We start from the raw sequence: 9,761 nt of genomic DNA, 5'->3' as shown, positions 1-9,761 counted from the left end.
CATACTAATAACCTTCCATAGACATTATTTTATAGGATCATTTTTACCATCTTTATCTTTAGGTATCTAAACGTCTTTAGGGATGCTATGAAGAAGTAAAATAGAACATGAATATATTGGAATGTGAACAGTTGCTGCTGTCCTTTAAACAGTCCTTATTCTAAGGCAACATACAGGATCTCCAATGTGTTCATTAGTTATGAATTGTAATTGCTAGTTTTGTTCTAGAGACAGAAGTATTACTGGGTCGTGAAACACTAGGTACAACTCTCTTTCAAATGACATATACAGCAGGCGTGAGAAAATGTCTGTAATCTTCCTTTCATAAAAGTGCTTTCTCTTAATCTGCTTTCCCCCTTTTAAGAACCTTGATAGTAAAGATGAATTGTACTTCCTTTCTTTAGGCAGATGATTAAACATTCTCACCATTATATAATACAATTTCCATTTTATTTTAAACATACTTTGCATAATATAAAAATACTGATCACAGTGAGCTTTAACAATTGTTACTGCTATAAACAGAAATGCTGCACAATGGTTTTAGTGGAAATAAATTATATAGTCATTATCTCTTTAAAAAAAAAAAAAAATCACAAGAAGGAGAACCTAGGCTGTTTGGTCATTGGCAGAAAATAAGTCCTTATTGAGTTCTTTACAAAATATGAACCCCAGTTATTTTCTACATTTGCTTTCCACATCTCGAGAAAAGCGCCATGAGTCCGTCTCCGAAAGTCCCACAGGCTCTCTGGTGAACATTTAATTCCAAATATTGGCAAAGTCTCTCTTGTTCTTTTGTTCTAATGGAAAAATGTACACCAAAATAGCAAGTAGTGCTCCCTCCACTAATTCATGAGTGGTCTTTTCCAGTATGTGGGCACGCAGCGGCACACTTCTTCGCTGAAGTAAAATCCAGCGTCGCAGCGCTTCGTCCGGACTGTGCACGGCGGTCTGTAGCAACTGGAGGCAGGAGAGAGAGGGGGTGTCAGTGTAACCTGCTCACTCCTATGCACCTGCAGCAGAGAGCTGGGTGCAATTAGACTGACACTCTGTCCTGGTTCCGTGTAAAAAGGGGTTCAGGGCAGGACCCACACGGAACAGAACTATGTACTCGCCTCTCCCCCACCCCCTCGAGAGAGAGAGAGACACTTTTTAAAAAAAAATGAAGTATATTGTTCAACAAGGAACAGAAAACGAAAAAGGGAGGTAAGGAAAATAATATATATAAAGATTAGGGGAATAATACAAAAGATAAAATATACAAAACCCTCAGAAATGGTTCCAGGGTCCCACGGAGTGAAAGGAGAACTTGCCTCTCCGAGCTCCAAGGCAGGAGTGAAACAAGAAACCACTCCCTGCCTCTTATCAGAGTGTGTGTGGGAAGGGGAGGGAATACAATGGTTCACCCCCACCCGGGGTCCTCCCAGTTGCTGGAAGGTCACGCCCCCATTCCAAGCCTCAAACCACAACACACTCCTTGATGGGATATTTAATTCCTAGAAATACAAATCTTTTAACTTCTGTTTATGTTCTTACGAAGCCTTGTAATTGGACTATTCTTCACAAAAGAATAATGAATGTTATTGAGCAGAAGTTATTCTTATATGTTGCAACAGATACTCATTAATATTTTTAACATATGGCCTGGCTGTAGTCACACTCTAATCTTAAGTAGTGTTTTTTTTAAAATTTCATTTTGAAAACAGTAATATTTCTCTATACTCAAATTGTCTTGTTATGACTGACTGCACGCTGACAGTTTGAGGTGGCAATCCAGACCGAGGGGATAATCAAGTCTATCATCTTCCTACCCAGGACTGTTTCTCACCCTGTTCACTAGTGCAATGAGCCCAAGAAAGGTTTGTCTACATACGTTACATCGATGCTCTGATCCTGAAAATGAGAACATACCTCCTTTCAAGTTGCAAACTCCTACACTGGCCACTCCCTTGAGGCCAGTGGGAATATATCTCACTTCATATTGCATCTATGTGCATTCTGAGGTAAGATCAGAGCCTGCATATTTATGATAAATCTTAAAGGAAAGAGAGCAAAAATAGTCCCTATTTGATTAAAGTAAGCTTTAACACAAAGGGAGCATTAAACAACGTCACGTCTACCTAAGAAGGAGCAGAACTTTTCTTCACAGATTCCTTGACTGAAAAATAGAACTTACACAAAGATAGTATCTGTGGTTGTCCCTGAACTCTTCCTTTTCCTATTTTATTTTTTTATTAAAACAAGAACTTGACCTAAAATAACCTTACAATAACAATGCTAAATACTTTCTGGTGTATAATGGAGACAGAGTACAAGTCTGGCTATTTTTTTCAGATGCTGGCAATGAGCCAAAAGACAAAAGTATATGTTTTGAATTTCAACACAGTTATACTTAAAGCCTGTATTTAAATAATGTGTGCCTGCTTGTGAAACACTGATGTTATGATCTATTACTATAATTCATAGTTACTTCAGTTCAAAGGCACTACAGTGCACTATATTAAGGCAAATGTTTCCCTAGGTAATTCTTGTTTCAGGCTTGTGGCTACTCTTACAATTCTTGCAGATAAGTTAATATGTCGTGTTGTTTTGGATACCAAGTTACTATGCAAAAATTTGTCTACGATGTGAGGTCTGGATTACAGTTCCATTCATTTATGGCAGCTAGTTCAAGCAATGAGCATGGCTCTGGGAAAAACAATACGGAATGAGGAAGACTGCAAACATGGTATTTATTAACTAGTCACATCTTGTTCAGTGCTTTCAGTCATTAACTGTAGATCAGGTCATCAGTGTGGGCTCTATAATAAAGGGAGTAACTTTATTCTGTGCCACTTAATACAGATATTTCAGATCAGTCATGGGAATCTCTCAAAGCCTTACTGATCTTTTGCTCAATAAAGCTTGGGAACAGTTGTAAAATGAAAAAAAAAATAAAAAGGTGTTTGCTGAAGGATGTAACACTGAACAAAGGGGCAGGCAAGCAGCAGGTCTGCTCTGGGAAAAAGGTACTCCACAGAGATACAGTGGATGAAACACTGAATTCACTTGCCTTTTTGCCTGTCTTTGTGATGGAAGTTAGATTATTGCATTAACTGAATAACAGTAAAATGAAATAAGGGCAAGACGAGGAAGAAGAAAAGACAAAGCCAACCTCTTCCACCCACCTAGGATTTTGTAAAAAATTAAAAGCAGTCACATAATGATTAAATATGAGGAGTTCACTTTGTTTAGGATTCATGTCTCCTAGGGAACTGTTAACTTCCACTTAACTCAAATTGACCAAAATAAATTTTTGATGTGATAGCACAGGGTGAATGGCAGCAGAGTCATTGTAACTACATAAATGTGGTTTCCTTAGGAAACTCTGCTTAACAATAGACCAGGTCTTTCAAAAGATTTGGACTGGGTGTTGTTTACAGAGTGCTTTAATGTGACAGACGTCTGTTTTGATGAGGGCAATCTGAGCATGCTGGAGCTGAGACAGAAGTTCAGTCGATATGTACAGTGCTGGGTGAGTCAGTGGCAAATTCCTATTTATGGTCAGTAATGTCATTTTGGGCAGTTTAACAACTCCACAGCTGAAACTGAAGCAGAAATGCTACTTTTAGTGGCGGTAACAGCATGATCACCCTAAATGCCAGATGTTTTATGGTGGGTTGTTTTTTTTTGGTGTTGCTTTTTTTTTTTTTCTTTTTAATTTATTCTTTTTTTTCCCCTATGCTGTGCTTTGTAAATGACTTTCTATTCCTTTCCTATGAAGCAGAATATAACATTAGAAGGAGATGCATTTCAGATACAGTTCATAAAAATGTTGGTGCTTCAAACCCAGAACCTACAAGGACAACTTCTCTGCCTGGGGAGCTGTCTGGGACATGGCTACAGGATTCTGCTCATGTCTAGGTCTCGGGCATCTTGCAGAAAATTATAGACTGGTACCTCCATTTACATGGCCTTGTAACAGCAAGTGAATTTTCTTCCAAGGATAAACAGGATGTTTGCAGGGGTTTTATTCCTTTTAGAGAAAGCTTGTGGTAGACAGAGCCAAAATGTGAGAAACCTATGCTAAGTCCTTTCTTAAGGAGGACAGATTGCATCCTCTACTTTCTTTGACAGTGCTAGCCTCCACAAGGCTACTGGTTGTAGAGCTGTAGAGTAACACTACATACAAATCTTTCTCCACACAAAGATGAACTGCTTAGAAAAGAGAACTAGCTAAAAGTATCTTAATATCACATTGTCCTTCAAAGCGAGAAAGTGACTGAAACTCGTTATCGTCCTCAACCACAACACCACAGAGAAAACTGGGATTAATTCCCTCCTTCAGATACTGAGTCTTTAAATCAATAGAGGTGGCATCAGATATCTATTATGCTATTAAGCTTTTTAAATGACTGACTTTTTCAGTTGTGAATGTTCTTTGGAAATACACATGGTTTGTATTTGTGTAGAACAAAGTGCACACTAGTGCAAAGGGTCTGTAATGTGCTAAAGCTTGTGATCAGGTGGGTTTCTTCTCCTCTGCAAACATAACATTGAAATAAAAACTGAATCACAGAGAAGAAAGTATTTCTTATGCTTCTAACCACTCCTCTACTGCACTCAAAAGCCAAACACAAGAAAACAGGTAATGCCAGTTATTATTATTTTCCCTTATTTTTGAGACATCAACACAGATGTCATTCCTAATATTGGAATATTACATATTCCAATATGTAAAAAAACATCTTTTCTTTATTTAAGATGAACTAATGTGTATATATGGCAATGTATTTATGCCAAAAATACTTCAGGTTTACTTTCTATAAGGAACAAATTACCACAGACATTTAAGAGTTCAAATTTACTATTTTCCATTTCCAGTGCTCGAGCATTTCTGGAATTATTTTTCATGAACATAATACAAAGAATACCTATGTATTAATAAATGAGCAATCTTTCTGCTCCAAATGGCACTGGTTTTGTTTTAACAAATTTGCTTTACAGGAAAGCTTTCCTCACAAAATGTACAAAGCAGAAATAACACTGTTTGTTTCTCAGAACCTAAAGTCACTCACATTTTTATATATAGACTGCTACCACGTATGGGTGTATCAGTTGTGGAAGGAAAAGCTCCTGTGATATAAAAAGTAATTCAAGAGTTTTCTTCCTGACCAAATCCCATTTTAAATGATGAATGTGGGCGGTCTGTTTTATAGTTCTATGTGCTTACTCTTCACAGAAATTAGCCAGAGCTATGACTTTTTATGCACTCATAAATCTTTAGTACCAGCTGAGCGAAATGAAGGATATGCAAAAATTTAGGATATGCAAAAATGAATGATGGTTACTTTCAGGACTAAACCCTAAATCTAATTCAGAATATTTGAGTTATTTGAATCGCAACACTCAGTTCTTGGGAAAAACAGAGTCATATTTTAAGTAGGACAAAACCCAGTGAGCTTAAACTTACAGAGCATTTTCATCAAAAGAAAAAATAAAAATAATCAGATGATGTGATTATGCTAAGAGTATAAGAAAAGAGTACTGAGAAGCATAACAAGAGTATAAGAAACTAAACATGCTTTAAAATACTTATTTTGCCTAGTAGTTTCCTCTTAAATATGGTAAAAGTAATAGAGGATAAAACTGAATTGAATAGAGGCTTACTTAAGATTACAAAACAATCCAACAAGACAGCTAATGACACAACCCAAAATTTTAGAACTTAAACACAGTGAAAGAGCTAAAGACTGAGTTTTTACCTGCATGTCTGGTGATGGAATCTTTTTCCTTTCAAGAAGCATTTATTGGGAGATTCTATACATTCACAGATGCATTTTGCAGGATTTAGAGGCTGATGTTTAGGACAGGTCTTTTTACATACACACTGGCACTTATCTTCATCAAATTCTTTGTTTGGCCCACAGGAAGCAGGGAGAAGTTTGTTTTTGCACAGGCACTGACATGAAGATCTGTCTAATTCTTTGTGAGGTCCACAGCTGGAGGGTCGCACACCTCCTTTGCAGACACACTGACAAGTTTCTTCATCCAGCTCTTTGTTTGGTCCACAGACATGGAATCCTTCAGATGTATCTAGAAATACAGCAAAGAAGTTGCAAAATTATCAGAATTTTGTGCATTCCCATTCATGTATTTTTAACTGGAGAAATTTTATCAAATCCACACCTTTTAAGGGGTTTTAAGAACAGCGTATTTCAAAAGACAGGCAACAACCAGTAACAGATTGATAAAGAAGATTTGACTACTTCTCAAGTTTTTAATCTCTCCTTGAGGTAAATAAAACCATGCAACTACATTCAATCTTTTAAGCAAAACTGCTTACCGGAATCTCCAAGGTGAGAAGAGAAGCCAAAGTCATGCTGTGCCAAACATCTGCAAATTTGATTATTCCAAATATGATTTTTTGGACAGGTCTTGTTTGCTATGTGACACCTGTGGAATGAAATATACTGGTCATTTACTATCATAAGAACTCAAGGGAAAAAAAAATAGCTTCTGTTAGATTTGTTTTATAGCTTTTGTTTCCCATCATTACAAAAAACTTCCTAAGAGCTTCAGCTTAAACATAATCTTATTTTTAACTCCTACCAATTCTGTTACTCATTAAGATTCTCCCTGTTACAGAAACCATTTCTTGGAGATACTTTCTCACATTTCAAGTTTTAGCTCTAACTTGAGAAACTGGTATTTGTACTTTCCTAATGTAGTTTTGAAACAGATCTAATCCTTGAATGTAAGCCTCATATATAAAATATATCAGTATAAAAAAGATTTGCATGCCAAATATCGCATAGGTGGTAACAGCCATAATTTTCTGTGTTTTTGAAGTACAAAAATGTTTTCACGCATATATATATATCAAAAAACAGTTGATGGTTTCTGAATGAATGCTGTACACAAAATTCTAATTTCTAAAATAAAATAAGCTTATCGGATTCCTTTCCCCTTTATGTGAAAGTTACGTGCCATTAACTCCCCCTCAGCCACTCAAATCCTGGACTGCTTTCTTGAATCTAAAGATTTTGACTTGAGCAGCAACACCTCTTCACTTTAGAAATGAAAGACAATAAACAAGTTTACAGTTTAGTGCTTTCTACCTGCTAGAGTTTTGCAGCCAAGATGGTGATACCAAAGCAAGGAGAAAATCCTAACAGCAGCTGGTGCCTTTTTAAAGAATGAGTGAACTTACAGCTAGCAGGTGCACCACAGATAGAACACTTATGTGTATAATATAATTTCATATTCCTTACTTGCAATTTCTTGATCACCACAGATGATGTTACAATAACAAGTCATGTCTAACTTCTACATCCAGGCTGTGTCACTGTTTCTGTGGTACTTCTAAAATCCTCATCTGTTACAGCAGCACATTTTAAGCACTTTTCATTCCCCTGAGCACCATTACTCATGCATTCAAAAATGCACATGCTGGGACACTGTTCATCCCTCAGATACACCACTCCCCTTCACCACATTAAAGGACTCTGCTTGTAAAGACTGCTGTAGTTTAACAACACCCTGTTTTATCAAGCTGGTCTTTCCTGATTTCATTCTGATAATGACCTCCCTTTGGCACCTATGTCCTTTTCCCTGCCTCCTGATTCTGCTTGTGAAATAGTATAGATAACTTACAGACATATTATTGCATTCTGTGAAAAAAAAAGAAAAAAAACCACCAGCAACTCCCACCTGAAGCAGCCTGGCTGTAGCTGACAGTGTTTAAAACTAACTACAAAAGGAAGCCAGGGTGACACAATGAAGAAAACACGAAGTGCATATGAACTCATGAGAAGGCAATGTTGATAAAAAGCCCACGTTACCAGAACTTGAAGACAAGACCAGGTATTTCAGCATCAGGATTGAGATACCCAGCACAAGGAACTGGGTCTGCTTGTTTTCAAATTCTACTCTGGTTACTAGGACAGAAAATTACGGGGGGATAGGGCTGAAGTTTTAAAATTACTTATTGTAACGTTTTAGCAAAGTTCAGGAAGACTAGAAAAAAGAATCAGAGGCAAATCCACTTTGCAAAAAGATTTCACTACTCAATTAAAATAGAATAAAATAAAAAAATTAGTACACTACTTTGCTACCTGTCAGTGTCAGGACAGATAATGCACAAGAGGAGGAAACATTTAATGTGTACAACACACATCCAAACCACATATAAAATATGTTTATCAGCTTTGTCAGTGCCTACCTATTAACCATGGGGACAAAAAAAGGGCATCATAGAGACTTGATCTGAATTATGTATATTGAAGTCCCCCCTGCTCCCTCCCACCCCACAGTGCCAAAATTCTAAAGGAAATTGACAAGTTCCTAACTCAGCTGCACATCTTAACGACATTCTACATGAAAAGAGTACAACTTAAGATACCATTAATGCAGGAGCTATTCTGAAACACTGGTTAACATGAATTGACATGCCTCAGCTCCACAAGTATGTAGAGGTAGCTACTACTTTTTAGAAAGAGTAAACAAGAAAAATAGTAGGACGACAGGGAAGACCTAGAATTTAATTCTCAGGATGAAGTTGTGCAGAAAATATATTTTATATTTAAAAAGACTGGCTACTTGTATTCTGTATCACATGTCATTTCTCTCTTCTTTCTAGCACATGCCTGTGCATAATCCTGCCTTGAATTTGTATTAGATCCTAAGTGTTACTAACCTAAAACCAGAGATTAGACTCAGGCTTTTCTTTTCAGTAATGCATATGTAAGTCATTACTGTATTCCTGTTAGAATGAGCGTGTACATAAATACGTGCACACATGCAGATCTGCCACTGTGACAAGCAAGAACGTTTCCAAACTGTGGCTTGGAAACAAGTTTCACTGGTACTCAAACCTATAAATAAAAGCGTTAAGGAAAAATAAGAAGTTGAAAAGAAATTAAGAACTTCACTACAAATTACAAAACCCAAGTGAGATTATGAAAAGCATCCAGGCACTCACCAGGGTAATGCAGATATCTTTCCTTTCTAGAATCTAAAAATACTCAGCTTGGCTTGGTGGCTATTTTGCTTTGTTTGTGGAGTTTTTGTTTGGTTGGTGGTTTGGTTTTTTTTCTATTTTATTGTAAAAAGGCATAGATTTTAAACCTGAAGAGTAGCAGAGGCCTACATATATTCTGATTTAGTACTACTCTGTCTTACCTTTGTTGAAGCTGGATTCCCTGCTCACAGGACAGCCAGCTACCTGTGAGTGCTGGTCAGTGGCTTGTATCTATAACACTTACTTCTCCCTAACTACAGGTAGCTGTTTCCTGGCTAGAATAAATTTTTTGCACTGGTAATTACAACTGCTCTTAATCTGGAATTACTGAGAAACTGCAAACAGTCCATATAATCTGACTTTATTCTTGATTCTTGAGTTTTGCTTTTTTATAATCTGTTAATTATGCAAATTAATTAAGATATTAATATATTTATTTCTTAACGTTCTTCTAATCCACTAACTATCATCCATGTTTTGATGGCCAAATTCAATAATTCGAGTTCAAATAGAACATAATCTGTCTTTAGCTGGAATATGTCAGAAAATATCCAGGCTTGAACTGAATAAAAACACAAACAAAATGGGCTGGCTTACATCTCTGGGCATACAGCACTATTCACTCACTTCATTAAAAATGTCTACAATTAATTCCAGTTCAGCTTCTAGTTACTGGTTCTTGCATAAAGCAAGTCTGTTAGTATTTTTTGCCTCCTTAACATTTAAACATCATGAAATCTCTTGGTCCTCTAAATGAAGG

General features: G+C 36.7%; 1 protein-coding gene across 1 annotated transcript in view; it reads right to left on the bottom strand.

Moving 5' to 3' along the window:
• Positions 1 to 419: 419 nt before the first annotated feature.
• VEGFC (vascular endothelial growth factor C) overlaps positions 420 to 9,761 on the bottom strand; it is a gene marked incomplete at its 5' end in the record, with an annotated part of 22,534 nt that continues 13,192 nt past the window's right edge. Inside the window, 3 exons of the mRNA XM_008950285.1 lie at positions 420 to 960; positions 5,745 to 6,075; positions 6,326 to 6,435. Of these exons, the coding sequence (XP_008948533.1) occupies positions 846 to 960; positions 5,745 to 6,075; positions 6,326 to 6,435 (556 nt within the window). The remainder of the gene's footprint in view (positions 961 to 5,744; positions 6,076 to 6,325; positions 6,436 to 9,761) is intronic.

Source organism: Merops nubicus, unplaced genomic scaffold, assembly GCF_000691845.1.
Source record: "Merops nubicus isolate BGI_N331 unplaced genomic scaffold, ASM69184v1 scaffold7162, whole genome shotgun sequence".
NCBI lineage: Eukaryota > Metazoa > Chordata > Aves > Coraciiformes > Meropidae > Merops > Merops nubicus.
This window is presented reverse-complemented; position numbering and strand designations above follow the sequence as displayed.